Raw genomic sequence first — 19,101 nt, 5'->3', positions numbered from 1 at the left:
ATGCCTATGGAGTAACAAGACAGAAACCATCCAATCACGAACCACGAACACCTGTTTGGTAAGTGCAATATGCGCATCTCTTCAGGTTTTGACGTGCGGAAGATGTAATTAAAACTATATTAAACAGAATAGTTTCCGTCGATGTCATGTCTCAAACGAAAAATCGAAGATACGTACACTTACAAATGCACACAGACGTAAATTCAAACATATTGAAATTGTGATCCAATCGAGTTCGTTCTTATTTTTTTTTTTTTTTTTTAATTTATGACTCTGGGACATTTATACTGTTTTGTTTAATATAATTATTTGATTTGCTTTTGTTGTCTGTTTAATATTATATCTGTATGGTGTGTATGTCATGAATAAAGTTTTCTATTCTATTATTTAGACTCATTTAGAGTGAGACTAAGCTTTTTGTTACTTACTTGAAGTTTTAAGTATGTATTTTTACGAAACGTAATAAATTTTGGACAAAATTTTTCCATAAGCTTAAAATTTAGGTTAATCTTTGCATATAATGTGCTCTTTAAACGCTTTTTGTGGCAATTTTAATGAGCTTACTTTTTTATTAAAATTTTATTTACAGCTCTTATGGCCTTAAATTTTAATGAGCTCTTATCTTTGATATCTTTATCGTTTATACAAAAAAATATAAAAAAATTTAAGAAATTGAGGAAACATTTAGAAACAAAGCTAATATTATACACGCACAGTTGGAACCCGGAAAATAATGAAACAACGTTACGTACACGATTTCAAATTCCCGCGATACCGACTGTAATGTATGATTAAGGACTAACGCTGGATGAGAACTCGTTATTGCATCCCGTTAGACGGTGCAGTTCTTTTAAGAAAAAAATTGTTTACTGGTTGCAAGCAAAAAACAAGTGTGGTTTAGACCACACGACTGAAGTAAAACTTACGAAACGTAACGCTCTCTTTCTATCCTCAGTAACTTATATCTCCCTTTCAATTTCCGTTTGCCTCGCCCGATCACACTTTTCGTAACGCTCTCGTCACGCATTCACCAGCTTACTTCCCAAGTCAAGCCTGCGTAAAGAAGTTTTACTTCAATTAATCCGAAAAATATCACCGTTTATAAGACACTGATATTAATCTACTTAAGATACATGTGTTCAATTGGAAATTGAATTAATTTATTACAGAAGATTCCTTATTATTTTATATTAATTTTTTGTTAACAATATCCTAACTTGTAAATTTATATAATTTCCAATTTTAAGCTTTCAATATTTAATTACGATCTTGGATCAATGCGTTTTTAAGCAGATACTCTGTTACAAAAGAAATGTTATGGTTGAAACTAATAAGTTATATGTAATTATTACAATAAATAGTTTGAAATTGTTAAAATAAATTTGGGCACATTTACCTGATTATATTCTATCAATAATCAGAACTGTTTACCTCTGAAGCTCTATAAAAAATATCAATTGAACTGTAATCCTACTGTTTATAATTTTATTATAAAAAATTTAACAATGTTTCAAATTTCTTTTATAAAAATAATTGATATAGATTTTTTACGTTTAAAGTTTTGGTAATAAAAAAGTATTAATAGGAACAAAATGATAACAATTGGATTGTTTACATACAATAAATTATATTTAAGCGAACATACGGCAATAATAAATAAAAGCTATTAAATAAAACATAAAAACTTAATATCACCAATTTTTCTATAAATACAAGAGTTTGATTTTAGATTTTATTTGGTTGTCCGTCATCGACAACCACGTCAATTTCCACTTCAAACGTTCCAGGTTTCGTACGAGATGGTCTGACGACAACTCCTGGCATCCTGGCCTCTTGGATACCATCTACTTCATTCTCTACGACATCAGCTATTGGCACTTTACTCTCCACTACTTTATTTGGTTCTTGTGGAGGCAAGCGCACTGAGAACGCCCCTTGTATACGTTGGACCACATATTCCAATATTGGGCCAAATCTGGAAATCCCGTTGGTTGTCAAAATTGTCCGCTCTGATGTTCCCTCTTGAGGTTTAAGAACAAACATGTTGAAATTGAGCGTCCTTCGCACTGGTTTCGTTGTCGCCTGAAACAAGCAGGCGGTAAACACGAGAACAGTCAGTGTTAGGGAAGACATAGTCCTCATCACGACGGCGTCCGGCCTCCACGGAACAAATCTCAACACTGCGCTCGTTGCGTTTTTGCCGCGCATCTAAACTAAGATAACGGGTCTTTAGCAAAAAGATCATAACAGCCCCGTCGCGTTCCGGACGCAGTAATTGCAGCGATCTCTCAGCACCTTTCCTTTGGAAAGCTGCCTTAATTCGACTGAGTCATCATTATCGCATCCCAATCTTGCGTGACCCCTTGCAGTGTCATCTATTTGGTGTTTCTATACGTGCGTGAAATTTTACTATGTAATTGACGGTTCTTTTTTATATGGTAACTGTGTATGTAGTCAATGTGGAATGAGGATCTCGGGTTATCGTTGAGTGGTGCTATAATTTGGTCGCCGTAAGCCATTGGAGTAGAACTCAATTTCCTATGTTCCTGATGTTTTTTTTTTAAAGATTGAATTTATATTTACAGCTTTCAATCAGTTGATGATTGGCGTTAGCGTAATGATGCAGTATCAAGGTCAGCTGCATGTTGCTAATAAACCGGAAAGCGGTTACTGGGATTTCGCGTATTGTTTAAAACTAATTGGCAGTGAATGGCACGAACCATAAATATTTCCTTATTGGTCGTAATTTTACAAATTGTTAATAAATTGCGAAGAAAGCTGGTTTGATAGGGAGAAATTTACTCGAAAGCGTTTTGTTGTCAGAGTGATATTTACTTGATTAGTTTGGTTAATTTTCAATAAAATTTAGTATCAAATATATTTCCAGATTGCATATTAATCTTTAATATCGTCTATTTAGCAGTAATTGTACAGTAATAATTATATTTGCTCGCAAACGAAAAATAAAACCGACTTTAATTACATCGACAAGTAATACAACGAAGGAAGACGAAAAAATTGTCAAGTTAATACGTGTTATTAGGAATAACTCAAAAAGTTCTTGTCAGATGTCGATTTAATTGAAATGGAACCACATGAAAAGTACGACCCTTTGATTGAAAAAAAAGAATCGAATCGAAATCGGTCTACCCAGTAAAATGTTCCAAGGTAAGACACATAGAAAAAAAGTGTGGTGTCGTAGGACACCAGATAGGCACGAAGTTCCTTATTACATATCTTTTCTTATGAATCTTTTATTATGATTTTTTTATCGACAACAATCAAAAACTACTTTACAAAATTATTTTAACACTTTTATTTTATTCACAACTAGCGACCAGCCCCGGCTTTGCACGGTTGCAAAAACGATCAGTGTCCCTCTACTATATTATGCATGTATTGTACATATAAACCTGCCTCTGGAATCAATCTATTTACTAAAGAAAACCGCATCAAAATCCGTTGCGTAGTTTTAAAGAACTAAGCGCACAGACAGCGGGAAGCGACTTTGTTTTCTACTATGTAATTATTCGACGTAAGCTCAGGAGCTACTGGCTTGAATTGAACAATTTTTTTTGTGTTAGATTGACCATTTACTGAGGAAGCCTATAGGTTATATTATAACATACCCGTGTAAAGCCGCGGGGTACAGCTAGTAATATATAAAACTAATAATTTCCCACGTATATTTTTAACGAATAGATCTATTAATATATCAATTCAATTTCAATTTGTTAAAGTAAATTAATTATTGTGAACGTGATTTCCTATGATAATCACGTCCTTATTATATAAAGATATAATCACTGATTGTGATAACAAAAATATTCCTTAATACCTACAAGTTAAGGTTGAAACTACAGTTTCATACCTGTGTCATAGAAATTGTCAGCCATATAATACAAAATCGTCTAATTAAGTGGTTCTCAAACTTTTTCTTGTCGTTATATATACATAAATTTTGTCTTTCTTCTTTCTGTACTTTCATTTTCACTTGCACTTAGATGCATCACTTACTTCAGCTTATCGCAGTCCACTACTGGACATAGGCCTCCACAAGTTCGCGTCTAAAATGGCGTGAACTCGTGTGTTTTGCCCATAGTCACCACGCTGGGCAGGCGAGTTGGTGACCGCAGTACTGGCTTTGTCGCACCGAAGACGCTGCTGCCCGTCTTCGGCCTGTGTATTTCAAAGCCGTTGGATGGTTATCCCGCCATCGGTCGGCTTTATAAGTTCCAAGGTGGTTGTGGAACCTTGTTATCCCTTAGTCGCCTCTTACGACACCCACGGGAAGAGAGGGGGCGTCTATATTATTTACTGCCGTAGCCACACACATTTATGTATAAAATTCATTGACTCCGGTCCATCATGGCAATAATCCCACTTTACATATAAATAACAAAATTCCGAGATCGTCCTGGTGTAATGCTGCGTGTGCTTTGTAAGCGCCTAAATCAGTGGTTCGGTTTCGATTCCCACACGGGATGGATATTTATATTACCACAAATATTTGTTTTCGGTCTGGATGTCTGCTCTTAAGGTCTCCTCACCATACATCGGAGCGCACGTTAAGCTGTCGGCCCCGGTATCTTAGACACCTGATAGCGACCTTTATTCATTGTAGGGAATATAGCACTGGCCCGTAGTGGAACAGCGACCCTTCTAAACGGATAAAGAGGCATCTACTCAGCAGTTGATACAGGCTGAATTTAAATAAAATTATGTGCCTATCTAACTTTTGACTTGAGTTTAGCTTCTCTACGTATGACCGCGCTTTGAAAACCACTGGCATAAGGTCACGTAGGTATAGAACCCGCTACTCCCCATTTATGTTATTCGTAATGCGATTTTAACAGTAAAAGTGGTTGTAGTTAAGTCCATAGTAATTTATTCAAAGGATGTTTTCTATTAATTTTATGATTATATTTCTTTAATTATTCAGTTTGCATTAATTAAATGTTTGAATAAGATTCGCTTTGCATTCTACTCCTTAGTAAAGTATTGTACTGATAATATAGCATGAAATGTATTCTTGAAAGTTTATGCCTCAGTATATTTGTTCTCGTAGAAGGAGAAAAGAAGCAGCGCCAGGCAATATAAAAAAGGTGCATGGAATTAGTGGCCCTGTATTTAATCATAATTATTTATTTATTTTAATAATTTTATAATAAAACACATTTTTTTTTCCAAAAGAGTGCGGAGTTTCTTGCCGATTATTCTCTGCAGAATCTTTATTCCGAATTAGTGGTAGCTACGCTTTATTTTATAACTATTTTTTTTTTTGAATGATTCAAAATGAATAAAAAGTTTTAGCTATTTTTTTTTTTTGTAAAATCATTCAAAATGACTGAATTATTTTTTTAAATTGTTTTTTGGAAGGAATTTTAGCGTAAAGATTAACCTCCTAAAATCTAACCCAAAATTTAGGTAACTAACTAAACTAGGTAAAAAAGTAATAATTAAAAATAACAGCTTTCGTCACGTCTTGGGCTTGTTTACTGTCCAGTTTAGGTAAAATACGAAGCCTGGGTTTTCCGTTACGACCTAGTTCGTGTCTAGTCTAGAAAGCAGCACCCGCCTTGTACTATCACTCTATAATATATCACAATTTAGTACAACACAGAAATATCATATTTATTAATATGCTAAGGTTAAGATGTTTGCCCCCCTTTTCAGAAAAAGCCTCACAATTACTCCACATAAATTATTATATATCATTTTATAGATATATTTTTTATTTTTTTATGTCACTAGGTCGGCAAACAAGCGTACGGCTCACCTGATGGTAAGCGATTACCGTAGCTTATAGACACCTGCAACACCAGAAGTATCGCAAGCAGGTTGCCGACCCAATCCCCTATCCCCCCAGGAGCTCTGGTCACCTTACTCACCAACAGGAACACAATACTGCTTGAAAACAGTATTATTTAGCTGTGATCTTCTGTAAGGTCGAGGTACTACCCCAGTCGGGCTGCTCCATATTTTGAGCAGGAAATTCCTGCTGTGCCCTACCTCAGTGGAGTGCTTGCTGTACTGGCATCCACTACTAAAAACTTTATGGTTGCTTTTGTTTTTGTAAATTAATTAATTATTAGAATTATATATACCTATGATGGCTTCAATTTTGAAACAACGTCAACATGATTGACGATCGGTGAAGTATTTACTTATTTAGTGCGAATTATTCGCACGGGTATTGCTAATTAATTGTTATTCACGGTAATAGTGCTGAGTGAAGGCTTTTTGTATTTTGTAATAAATAAAAACACACAACATTTTTATTTACATTTATTTAAAAATACAATCAGGTACGAATTATTTACTCAAAGACAAGACATGACATATTTGAAAGTTATCAGCAAAATATTTAACAACGTTGTAGTGACTCTATTTCTATTGAGAGGAAACTATTAATAAATTAGAAAAAAATATAGCAAAGGAATAACAATTTTATAAAAATTCATGTCGAATATTAAAAAATAAAAATCAATAAAAGAAAACATGTTACGAATCGCGCCATCTCTTGATAAAGTGAACAAACCAAAACATCGGCATCGGTGTGAAGTAGCAGCGAGCGGCGCGCCCGAGCAGCGATGGTGTTCACCACGTTCATCAAAGAGTAACATAAACATACAGACGTTCACTTTATTATAAATTCGTTAATCATTCTGTACGCGTTTAAAAATTAAAAAATTTGAAACTTATCAAAATTACTGTAAAAATCAAGGAAATATATACGTTTGATATCTTACATTTTATTTATTCACGACTAAAAATACAAATAAAGAAAATCTTTGGGAAAAGAAACGTTAGCGAAAATTGTCTAAGCTTTGTTATTGATTGGAGTTGGTTTGGCGTTTTGAGCGTGTTCCTTCGTCTCCATCGTCACTTGACTGGCAATTTTGGCAGATTTTTCTAAAAATAAAATATACAACGCGTTAATTACAATTACATTGTTTTGATTTTATTTGTCTAACGAAATAATGAATTATTAAATAAGGATGTGAGTTGAATTAGGGTTTCCGAATTAATGACAAAGATTTATTGTAAATAACATACATCAACATCATACAACTCATGTTATTGTGTCGGGTTTTTTTTTAATTTTTAATTTCATTTTTATTTTATACTTTATATAGGTAAGCTTATTATAATGTAGATTTTGTTTCTCCCCACCACATATATTTGCAGGTATTGGGTATTTTTACCACTTTTACCCCTGAGAGTTGAGTACCCTTGAGTTTTTTCAGGGATTTTCATGAACACATTATTTGGTAATATGCACGTGATGCGCTTTCATTTGTGACCCCACTAGTTTATATTTGCAGACATTCGGTTATTCTTCCCCACTTTCATCCCTTACAACTTTTAAACAACTCAACCGATTTTCATCACGCATATCTAAAAGCACTCGCCCGTAACTCACCTTTCATACAAAAAAAAAAAAAACTAAAATGAAATCGCTTCATCCGTTCGCGAGCTACAGAGCCACAGACAGACAGACAGACACGTCAAACTTAAAACACCCCTCTTTTTGCGTTGTGGGTTAAAAAGGGGAAATTTTACGAATCTATAGACAAGTCAATGTACTACGTACGTTAGTTGTGAAAATTTTTACATACCACTGTCTTGTTGTTCCTGATTCGTTCGTTGAACTTGTCCTTGAAGAGATACGACTTGTGAGAAGCGTAAAGCACCGGGTACATCTCCTGCTTGGGGTCTGAAACGCGCAAATATTCATTATTTATTTTATTTATTTATTTATTTATTTATTTACTCTTTATTGTACACCAAAATATGCAAATACATAATAATAATAATACAGACAACTTAAGAATGTGTTGTACAAGAAGCAGTCTTATGGCTAGTCTTACTGTCTTACTCATTTCTTCCAGACAGCCCGATTATTTTATGTTTAACAGAGTAGACTATGAATTCGTATTTATAGCAAAGGTGTAATCTGTAGAGATAATTATATAATACGACAATGATAGCAAGGTAAGGTAAATAAAACCAAATAAATGGTTTGAATTTTTTAGAACTTAGGATGGATTGAATATTCCTGGCCAGGATCTTAAAAATTCGTCAATTTTATATAAAAAAGTGTGCTTTAGACCACACGATTGAAGTAAATCTTCTTTAACTCCATCTAACTTATATCGCCCTTTCGACTTCCATTCGCCTCGCTAGATCACAATTTTCGTAACGCTCTCGTCACGAATTCACCTTTTTACTCAACAAGTCAATCGTCCTTAAAGATGTTTTACTTCAATAAAGAAATATAATTTGAAAAAAAAAGTATACTCACTGGAACGCTAGTATCGGCTGGTGATAACCAAAGTTAAATGCTTGGTTCCCATAAGGATTCAGACCTAAGTTAGGGTTAATTTGAACTCCAGCAACGCCTTGTTGAGGGTATCCAAGCGCAGGCGAAACCTGGCCAGACGGATTTAATAGAACTGGGTTTTGGTAGCCTGGAAAATGGTACGGTTAAATGAGATTTTTTTTATAACAAGTGGATACGTATTAAGGACAATTGGTATAAGAACTTATAAAAAAAATATTAAAAAAAATATATAGAATTTTATTCTCTAAAAATTTTAAGTTGTAAATTAAATTTTTTTACAACATTAAATAAATTAAATAAAGATTGTTTTATTTTATTATAAAAGAAAAATACAACGCTCTATCAATGTAAAGTTATATTTATTTTGCTTATACCTCGAATCGAAATAATTTTAAATGTAATATTTTTTACAAGTTAATTCATACACTATAAAATATCAAACAACGACTAACAAAAAGGTAAAATGACGTAGGTTAGTAGACAAAGGTAGGTCAAGTAGTAATAGTGCGGTATTAAGAATTACCAGGATATCCGGCATTCCCTTGAGGCGCTGCCGCTACTATGTATACAGGCTGGTAACCTCCAACAGTACCGGGCCTGATAACAATATAAATATATCATTAAACAAACGGACCCATGCGCGTTTTATAGCATAAATTACTAATTAATTAGTAAATAATAGTAATTTAGGCTAAATAATAGTAATTTAGGCTATAAAACGTGCCTCCATGATTTGTATATTTCGCATAGTACTCATTAATGTCAACACGGTAGAAAATGTAAGAGGTGCTACAATCAAAGAAAAGTATTGAATTTTGTTCCAGCTTAAAATTTCAAACGATCGATAACCTATATTTTACCTTATTAATAATTTAATAGTCAATAAGCTTACCTAATTCCAGGTACTGGCATGTGTACGATAAAAACTCTTTGACCAGGAACCAAACCAGGTATGTTGGGGGCGACGGGTGTCTAAAAAATAAAAAATAATTGAAATGAATTTGAAAATAAAGATACCTCTATATAAATTATTAAAAGTTAGAGTCCGTCCCTTAAGACTTCAGGCGTTCTTCTCAATTAAAGATCTTCTTATACTCTTGAATATAATCTTAATCTATTATATCCTATATAACTAAGCGTGATCTTTATGTCAGTGTATCATAATTATTAATAATAATTGTTTGCTGTCAAACGAAAAAAAAACCGCCTTCAATTACATTGACAAGTAATACAACGTAGGTAGACGAAAAAAATAGTCGGGTAAATACCCATTATCAAAGATTACTCCTAAAGTTGTAATTAAATCTCGATGAAATTTAAATGTGATCACATGATAAACATCGGCTATCGATTAAATTAAAGATCATCAAAATCGGTACATCCAGTAAAAAGTTATGCGAATTTTCGAGGGTTTCCCTCGATTTTTTTAGAAAATAATAGCAATATTGTACAATAACACAATTGCTATTTTTTATCCACAGGAGCCTTATCTTGGTGACTGATTGTTGCTGTAATAATATCACGAAACAATGATAAACATGAATAATGGCAAATTATAATATGAATAGGTACCTGTTGTGGTGGTTGCTGGGGTGTTTGAGCTCCCGGTATGAGTTCCACTTCACTATCAGGCTCCAGTGTTTCAAGACGTGCGGGCGCGTTGTTACGAGTATTTGAATTTACTAAAATATAGTATAAATATAATTTAATTTTGTATATTATTTACTAGTTGATCCGCACTATTTCTAAAGCTTATTATTTTATAAGTGTGGAGTTCTAATCATAAAGTATTGGGGATTTAAATGTGACTTATGTTAAAAATTATAAATAGCCGTACTATATAATGTTTTAGGTTTTTTTTTCATTATTTAAGTGTTTTAGGATAAAAACTATGTATTGTGACATGATATAATATATGACACTGAAATCTATTCATAATTGTAAAGCAATAAGTTACTTATTTCCGAATTTATTTTTTATTCAATAGTTACTGTGAGAAGTCAGCAATATTTTTCGAAATCTTTTTTAAAAAAGTGAAAAATATAATTAGAAGGCTGTTTTAAAAGAACATGCATTCCTTACCTTGTTTTTGTTCTTCCTGATAATAGTTTCTCACTTCTTGATTATCTAAATAATAATCAAGTCTGAAAAAAGTATTAAGAGAAGATTAAAATTCTGTATCAACACTGTTTCTATCTAAAGTTGAAAGATGAAAAAGGTCAATGAAACATAGCTTAATCATAAGATCAACTTACGGATTTAGTTGCTGATACTGCGCTGACTGTTGATAGAGCCTTGACGACTGTGGAGCTGCGTTTACAGCGCACAGCGCGCCGACGAGCAACTTCAAGAAAACAATATATATCATGTCACTATGGTCTACCGTTTTAATTTACTAACTGGATCGGCATACTTTCTCAGTTACTGCATGTGTCAATCACTGCATCGTTACAATTTTTGAACTTTTACAACTTTCTGCGCCTTTTTTCCTAATTTTTCATTCCGTCAGAACCTTCTACGAAGTATTAGATAACAAAAAAATTAACTTAATGGATTGAGCCGATGTTGAATTATGAGCTTAGCAATACACTTAGCGGTTCATTCTTTTTTATGTACCTACATTTTAACGACCTCTATCCGTCCATATTGTTTTACACGACAAGTAATCACCAACATATCATATACTAAAACCTTCTCTGAAACATGTTGCATCTAATGGTATAAGTATTATTCAAATCAGCTTAGTAGTTTTCGCAGTATAACAGAAAAAAAAGGCTCTCCATTTATAAGTATAGATAGATAATTTCATTTTTTAAGGGGTTCTAGGGTAACCTTTTTTCTTTAACCTTGAAATTGCATTTATAAATAAATTATCTACACATTTTTCTACTTCACAATTCATTAATTATAATTATTTATTTTAGTCAAGTGTCATTACTAATTGCACGTATGTAGTATGAGGTCGTTACTACAATAGCTATCAGAACAGATTTGATCTCTTTGTAATTCATGACATGTGATATCCTCCGCGATCTCCAAGGCCGATGAACGGAAAATTATTATTTTTTTTTTTATCTCTGGTTCTAAAACAGCTGGTGTGTCATTAAGTCAATTGTTTTTGATGCATAAATAAATATAATAACGAAATTTTCAGTAAACTGTCTGCGACATCATCTGATTTACAGATTTTTGAACGAAGTTCTTTATGGGGCGTTGCGGAGGGGTACCCTAGCCGGTTAAAAACGACTGTAACGTTAAAAAAAAGCGTAAGATTTTTATGTATAGTCTATGTATAATGACTATACAGTGTTTAATGTGTAGTCTACATGATGACTGCTATTATTATTATAAAGGTAAGATAATAGTGTGTGTGTATTTTTATGATTGTGTGAATATTTTATATCTTGTATTGAAAACCCGATTGTTTACATTACGTGATTTCAATTACGAATATAATTATGTCATGCCAGTATTTAGAGATACACTTGTTATAGTTTGATGTGTTGTTTAGCGCAAAACTCGAGAACGGCTAAAACGCGACGGCTTATTTTTAAGAGTTTTCTAATACTTTGTAGATGTTGCGGAAGGAATATTAAAAAAAGTGCTCGGAAAATTGAAAAAAAAATCCGAACACTTTTCTTTATTATTCAGGCGTTTGACAGTTCTCAAGATATGACTGCGTCTGCTGGGTCAGCTAGTATTACACATCTCGTATCTAGTTGATTATGTCAATCTAATTTTGTCTCTTAGTAATTAAAGTTTAGACTTAATTAGCAGTTAATTATCATTGGTATTTGTTCAGATCAATAAGTGATGTTAAATGACGTGAATGGATTTGCAATGATTTATGATAATTTTGTTTGTTACAAGATATTTATAATTCTAATGACAGCGGTTCATTACATCGTTTCCGATGTATGTATTTTTATAGGAACGTTCGTGATTGAGAAATGTAAAGAAGATTGGAGAGTATGAATAATTTTGTACGTTATGGTTACATTTTTGAAGTCAACCATCTTTGACTTCTGGAATAAGCTGTTGAATGCGTGACGAGAGCGTTACAAAAAGTGTGATCAAATGAGGTGAACGGAAGTTGAGAAGGAGATATAAGTTAGTGAAGGTAGAAAGAGAGAGAGTTACGTTTCGTAAGTTTTACTTCAGTCGTGTGGTCTAAACCACACTCGCTTTTTTATCTAAGATATGTTTTGTAATGAAATTAATAAATTTTGCATTTTAATATTTACCTCATTGAAATGTAGATTCTGCGAATTTATGTATTAACATCTAAACTAATTTAAATTATAAACATGAAATGTTTGATTTGTGTGCGCGCCAATCTCAGGGTCGAATTGATAAATTATTTTTGTGATAGATAGTCCATTTAACGAGAAAGGAAAGACTATAGGCTATATATGTTCCTAAATTCCTAAAACGGAGTGAAACCGCAGAACATAGCTAGTACTATAATATACACACGCAGATGACAGAAAAATTTTTTTTCTTGTATTCCTACCTTATTAAAACTACATTAATATGTAAAAATTGCTGCTGGTATTACGAAATTGCGGAAGGAAAACAATTAAGTATAAATTAATCATCGAATTCTTTACACATTCACGGTTCATTGTAAAATTAACCGCAAAACTCGGGTGTTCTTATATATACACACACACCAGACCTCGTGTTCGTTTGTTTATGAATTAATTTAAGTTATATTTTTATTATTTTTTAGCTGTACTTTAAAAATTAGTTGTTATATATGTATACTTTCATGTTTTTAATATTATTAGCTTACAATCATTTGCAAATCCTTATATAAATGTTTTGTTATTAGATAAAAAAAATGGAATTTTTTTCGGATATTTGACTAAGAAGGATATATTGACGTTTCTTTTTTAACCGACTTCCAAAAAAGGAGGAGGTTCTCAATTCGACTGTATTTTTTTTTTTTTTTTTATGTATGTTACATCAGAACTTTTGACCGTGTGGACCGATTTCGACAAATTTTATTTTAATCGAAAGGTGGTGTGTGCCAATTGGTTCCATTTAAATTTATTTGAGATCTAATAACTACTTTTCGAGTTATATCTAATAATGCGTTTTTATTTGACGCTTTTTTCGTCGACCTACGTTGTATTATACCGCATAACTTTCTACTGGATGTACCGATTTTGATAATTCTTTTTTTGTTGGAAAGGAGATGTCCCAAATTTAGTACCATGATAAGGAAACCAGGATCTGATGATGGAATTCCAGAGAAATCGAGGGAAACTCTTGAAAATCCGCAATAACTTTTTACTGGGTGTACCGATTTTAATAATTTTTAATTTAATCGAAAGCTGATGTTTGTCATGTGGTCACATATAAGTTTTATTGAGATCTGATAACTACTTTTTGAGTAATCTTTGATAACGCGTAGTTACTTGACTATTTTTTCATCGATCTACGTTGTATTACTCGTCCATGTAATTGAAGTCGGTTTTTTTTTTCGTTTGCGAGCAAACACAATTATTTTTCGAAACGATTGTTTCTGTTGGTTACTGGCCTTTACAGCGTCACCGGTGAGAGGGGACGGGTACTGTAGACTCCGGCCGCATATTGATGTTGGGAATAATATTTTACATATAACTGTTTATGTGTGATATAAATATAGTGGTATACTAGCATTTACTGTAGAGATACGAAGAGCAAACGTCAATTTATGTATTAATTTAAGAATTTTAGTGTTTTCATTAATTTAAAATTGATTAATTTTATAAAATATTTTAAATTTTAACATTTAAATATTTTAGAAAGTTCTAGACGCGTGTCAGAGCTGGCAGGCACCCTTTTTCAATGTCAAAATGACTCAAGCCTAATCACATTGGTTGGCAAAAACTTTGTATGTGTGAGTATCGAAACACACATAGGTACTCATTAAATGTACGTTTGTATGAAATGTATGAAATAACTTGTATGAAACAACAGCAATTCACTGCGACGGAAGGAAGACAGATTGCTTTGTGTATTAGCATGTGTGTCTTGTGCCAACCTTCACCCACTTGGGTGCCTATAGCTCGTAACCACACGAATGACATAACGATTGAAATGAGCGCGAATGAATCTGATAAGGATCAATTTGCCCTGGGATTTTTAACGATTTTACAGACATCAAAAAAGGAGAGGGTTCTCAATTCGACTGTATTATTTTTAATTAATAATACTTCGACTGTACTATTTTTAATTAATAATAAATTAATTCGTAACTTTTAACTGTGTTCACAGATTATAATGATTTTTTTTTGTCGAAAGCTGGTGTTCGTCGTGTGGTTCCGTTTAAATTTGAGACATCCGCCAAGGACTTTTTGAGTTATCTATAATAATTCTTTTTTCACTATATGTCACCGATTTTATATATTGTAATTGTTATTCGGATCCTCGGTTGTTTAATATATTTATATATAAGAAAAAAAGGTTCATCATGTTGGTAGTTGTATTTTTTTCTTTTTAACACCATCAAATTCGATAAAGAACTTTTAAACTTCGAAAACAAATTGACGGCTAAAATGGCGACGTCCACGTGTTTTAGATTTTACGGCAAGATAACAAGAAAGATGCGAACTTAAAAACTGTTTTATCATTCCTTGTTGTATACCGTTGTTTGGAGACAAAGTCGTGTATTGTGAGGACATTGAACTCTATTAACTGTATGAAAATATTTTACATGATAGAACAATAAATGTCATAAAACACTGTTGTCTCTTTAAACATAAAGGATATTTTAATTTTTTTTTGTTAGAATAAAAATTGTATAACAAGAAAAAAGTGTGTATGTACTTATGTAGGCACGTAAGAAGCTTTACTTTGTTGGATAGATAACTTCAGATTGCTAACCTCTTCGTTGACTAGCTTCTTCAGGGCAGTCCTGGATTTATAAATAGGCCGTATAGGCCGCGGCAGCGTCCTAGGGGCGGCACATTTCAGAGGACGGTCACTTGATTTCAGAGGATAAAAATTGTATATCTTGTTTCTTTTTTACGCTCTCTTTCTTAATGACTAATTCATTCATTTATTTAAATAATAATTTTCCATTTGTAGTAAAGGAGTAACTTGTAGTAAACAAATGGAAAATTATTATTTTGGAAAGGTATGTACATGGGACGGCAGAAATAAAGTGGCCTACACTCATAAAAAACATAAATCCGGCACTGCTTCAGGGTGTCGATTTTTGATGACAGTGTGCGCGCGCATCGTAAAAAAAATACTCTCATAATTTTTCCCTGAAGCGCAAAAAGAAGTATAACTCCAAAAATTTTAATATCGAATAGTAAATAATAAAATATTTTCCTATACTTGTGTCTAATAGCTCGATAAAGCGCACGTGATAAAGTTCAAATTTAATGTAACATTTAATATGATATATAACACATTAAATTTATAATATAATAAGCTCGTAAAATTGTATTACAAAGAGTGTCTTTTGAGGAAGATTCTGGGCTGTATTAAATTGAACTTTGGTTCATTATTCATAGGAGCAGAGCACTGAGCAGCTCAACGTCATTACTTTCTTTCTTAAAAGTGTCGAGCAATTTGACAAGTAAAACATCAGAATTTCCAGTTATATCCAGTTTTTACCTACAACAAAATTGTAGCATGTCAAATCGGGACAGCATTGAGAAAAAATGTAATTTGAGGAAACTCTTGTATCGACTTTTTCACTTTCATTGATCGAGCGTCACTAAGAAACTACTTAATGAATTTGTATGAAATCAATGATAAGAGCAAGATCGATGAATATATTTTACCCCAAAAACATCAAAAGCTATCTTCTTATATATAACATTCTCGTGTCATGTTAGTTACCATACTCCTACGAAATGATTGGACCGATTTTTATGAAATTTTGTATGCATATCTGGTAGGTCTGAGAATCGGTCAACATCTATTTTTCAAACCCCTAAGTTATAAAGGGGGGGATTAAGGGGGTTAATAACATATATGGCAAAACAACGTTTGCGGTGTCTGCTAGTTATAAGTATAAAATATAAATAGTACCTACACTATCGATATTATTTCAGTATTATGACAGAAGTAATTCGTCAACAAGCATTAGTGTGTCCACATATCGAAGAAAAACGCACATTTACGTAATTCCTACGATACCGTGACAAATTGATGTTTCCCTTTTGTATTCAAAGTCCGTGGAAACCTAGAATGCAATGTTACCAGATATGGCATGAATTATATTTGTTATATTACATTTTACAATGTGTATTTGAATCAAATATTACAATTATTCGAATCAACGATTACAATTATTGTACAATTCAAATCAAATAAATTATGTTTTTTTTTTTTATATAAAATTACTAATGAAACAATTTTTATTATATTTTTGATTGGTCCATTCACATCTTTCCTTTGTATACCTTTCATTTTATGTTTTTTGTTGTTTCTTTTAATGGTGTACAATAAAGCGTATTATTATTATTATTATTATCTTTCTCCGTGTAGGAAAAGTTTCGGAGTATTATCCATTTATTGTATTTCTTTAAAATTTATTCAAATTTAAGAAATTAGTTTTAATATGAGTTTATATGTGTATTACTTATAAATAACTTAATTGAAAAGGTGCTGCTAAGTTTATATATATATATTTTTTTAAATTAATAATTAAAAATAAATTTGTCACGTATGTTACTAAATATGGAAAACATTTTTTAAATATAACTTACACAGTAAATTTAGAATTTTTTTCTATTATATTTCTATGCGTATAAAGTTTTTCTGTCATATACACCTTCCATGCAGCTCTATGGTAAAATATCGTCACAAACTCTGTCCCACATAACCCTTGCTTAACCCATAATTACAGTTGCGATGGGAACCGCTTTGGTCACTTAGTTTTTGAAATCCTTAATATATACCCATTACAAAATTCTAGACATACCGTGACTTTTTAACATAGATGATCATCCATTACAACCTTAATTTTCCGATTTACAATCTTTCTGCGATTCAAAATAAAAACGTGTTTAAAATAGACTTTTGAAGTAAAGCTTCTTTACGACCGCTTGACTTGAGGAGTAAGCTGGTGAATGCGTGACGAGAGCGTTATGAAAAGTGTGATCGGGCGAGGCGAACGGAGCAAGAGAGAGGTGCGAGCACACATTTTATTTCTCTCTTTCTCTCATACCCAGTTACGTTTCGTATATTGCTGGAGAAGTTTTACTTCAGCTGTGTGGTCTAAAGCACACTCGTATTTAAATAAATAAAAAAATAAAATAAGAAAAAAAAAACACACTGAAGGGCGATAATTCTAATAATTAAAATATATTTATTGAAATGTTACAAGTGGTAAAATCAAAAAAATATATTTAATAAAGTGTTTATAAAAATAATGGATTGTCTAAAAAAATCTTAAATGAATATGATACGAAAATATATTACATAGACTCACTGGTTAAATCAAAAATCATAAAAATTATTCTTGCGTAGTTTAAAACCGTAAATGCTTAAAAATCATCAAAAATATTTACTGAGTCTTTTAGTTTGTCTTAATCGGACTTGCACACTCACACTTCAGTCTATCGCAGTCCACTGCTGGACATCGGCCTCCACAAGTTCGCGCCAAAAATGGCGTAAAAACTCATGTTACTGTCGGTGACCGAATCGGATTTGCGTGCCAATCAAATAAATAAAAAACATTTACAGAAAAAAAATGGCGAAACTTTTTAAAAACCTTTTTCTTTTCGCATTGATAAAAATGCAATGCGAAGCCATGTTTGCAGACATACAGACAGTTAACGAGACATTTCAGCGTAGTTTGGATCAGCTGGTCTATTATATGAATAAAAAGTATCTCTAGCTAGCGCGTTGGTGCAATTTGTATTGACCATGCTTTCTGCTCCGTGGGTTGTGGGAACGATTCCCGTCTGAATCTAGGTGTCATATACATAAAAGAAGTCAGTCGGCTGCTACCTATAACAAACATTAAGTTGCTAACCTTGGGAACAGATGACTATGTTTGTTTACGTATGTTTAAAAAAATTTACGAAATGTATGTATGCGTGTTGTATTTTGATGTGTTTGTTATTGTCAGTACAGGGTTTTGAAATAACAAAAAAAAAAAAAAAACGAGCACGAAAAAATAAAATAAATATGGCTAAATGTTTCCAAGAAGAAGCCGAGTCAGCTAGTAACTTTATAAACATGTCACATTATAAATTTTCTGTAAGTGTAGATCACAACAATTGAAAAAAAAATATATAAAACCATTCCTCTCATTTTTTTTTTTTTACAGAAAGAATACATTTAAAACCTTGTATAGATCCTATTTAATGCAATAATATCACAAAATATTAAATCCCATTAAACGCAAAAATATCACTGAATATTTCAAAAAAAAAAAACTTACGAGAATAATCGCCATATTGTCACTACACAAGGAAAACGCCTGCACGAGAGTCACAAGGGAAGTGCGGGTCTGCTAGCTATCGTCGCCTTATATGTAGCCCTGTACTCACATTTATATAGTTTTAATAGTACGGACAAGGGTTGCAGATACGCCCTTCTGGTTTTGCGCCGTTAACTATTTGTTTGATAATAATATCTGTAATAGGATATTTCAATTACAATTATTAGGTCACAATATTTTTTGACAAATTTTATCAATTGTAAATAAAAAACTTTTTTTAATTTATTTTCATGGATATTATTAATTCTCTGTATTTAATTTAATTTGTAGTTGATGACACTGGTTGTTGATACAGTTA

General features: G+C 32.3%; 1 protein-coding gene across 1 annotated transcript; it reads right to left on the bottom strand.

Annotated features, from left to right (window-relative positions):
- Positions 1–6,271: 6,271 nt before the first annotated feature.
- LOC123654430 lies at positions 6,272–18,853 on the bottom strand. Its single transcript, XM_045590334.1, has 9 exons — positions 18,744–18,853; positions 10,603–10,691; positions 10,430–10,491; positions 9,920–10,029; positions 9,240–9,319; positions 8,871–8,944; positions 8,309–8,474; positions 7,623–7,720; positions 6,272–6,915 (listed from the first exon to the last, which is right to left on the bottom strand). The coding sequence occupies exons 1-9, from the start codon at positions 18,756–18,758 to the stop codon at positions 6,824–6,826; spliced, it is 786 nt and encodes a 261-aa protein (XP_045446290.1). The 5' UTR covers positions 18,759–18,853; the 3' UTR covers positions 6,272–6,823.
- Between the last annotated feature and the right edge of the window lie 248 nt (positions 18,854–19,101).

The sequence above is a fragment of the Melitaea cinxia genome, chromosome 6, assembly GCF_905220565.1.
Source record: "Melitaea cinxia chromosome 6, ilMelCinx1.1, whole genome shotgun sequence".
Taxonomy (NCBI): Eukaryota; Metazoa; Arthropoda; class Insecta; order Lepidoptera; family Nymphalidae; genus Melitaea; species Melitaea cinxia.
Note: the sequence above shows the minus strand (reverse complement) of the source record. Positions and strands in the feature narration are given on the sequence as shown.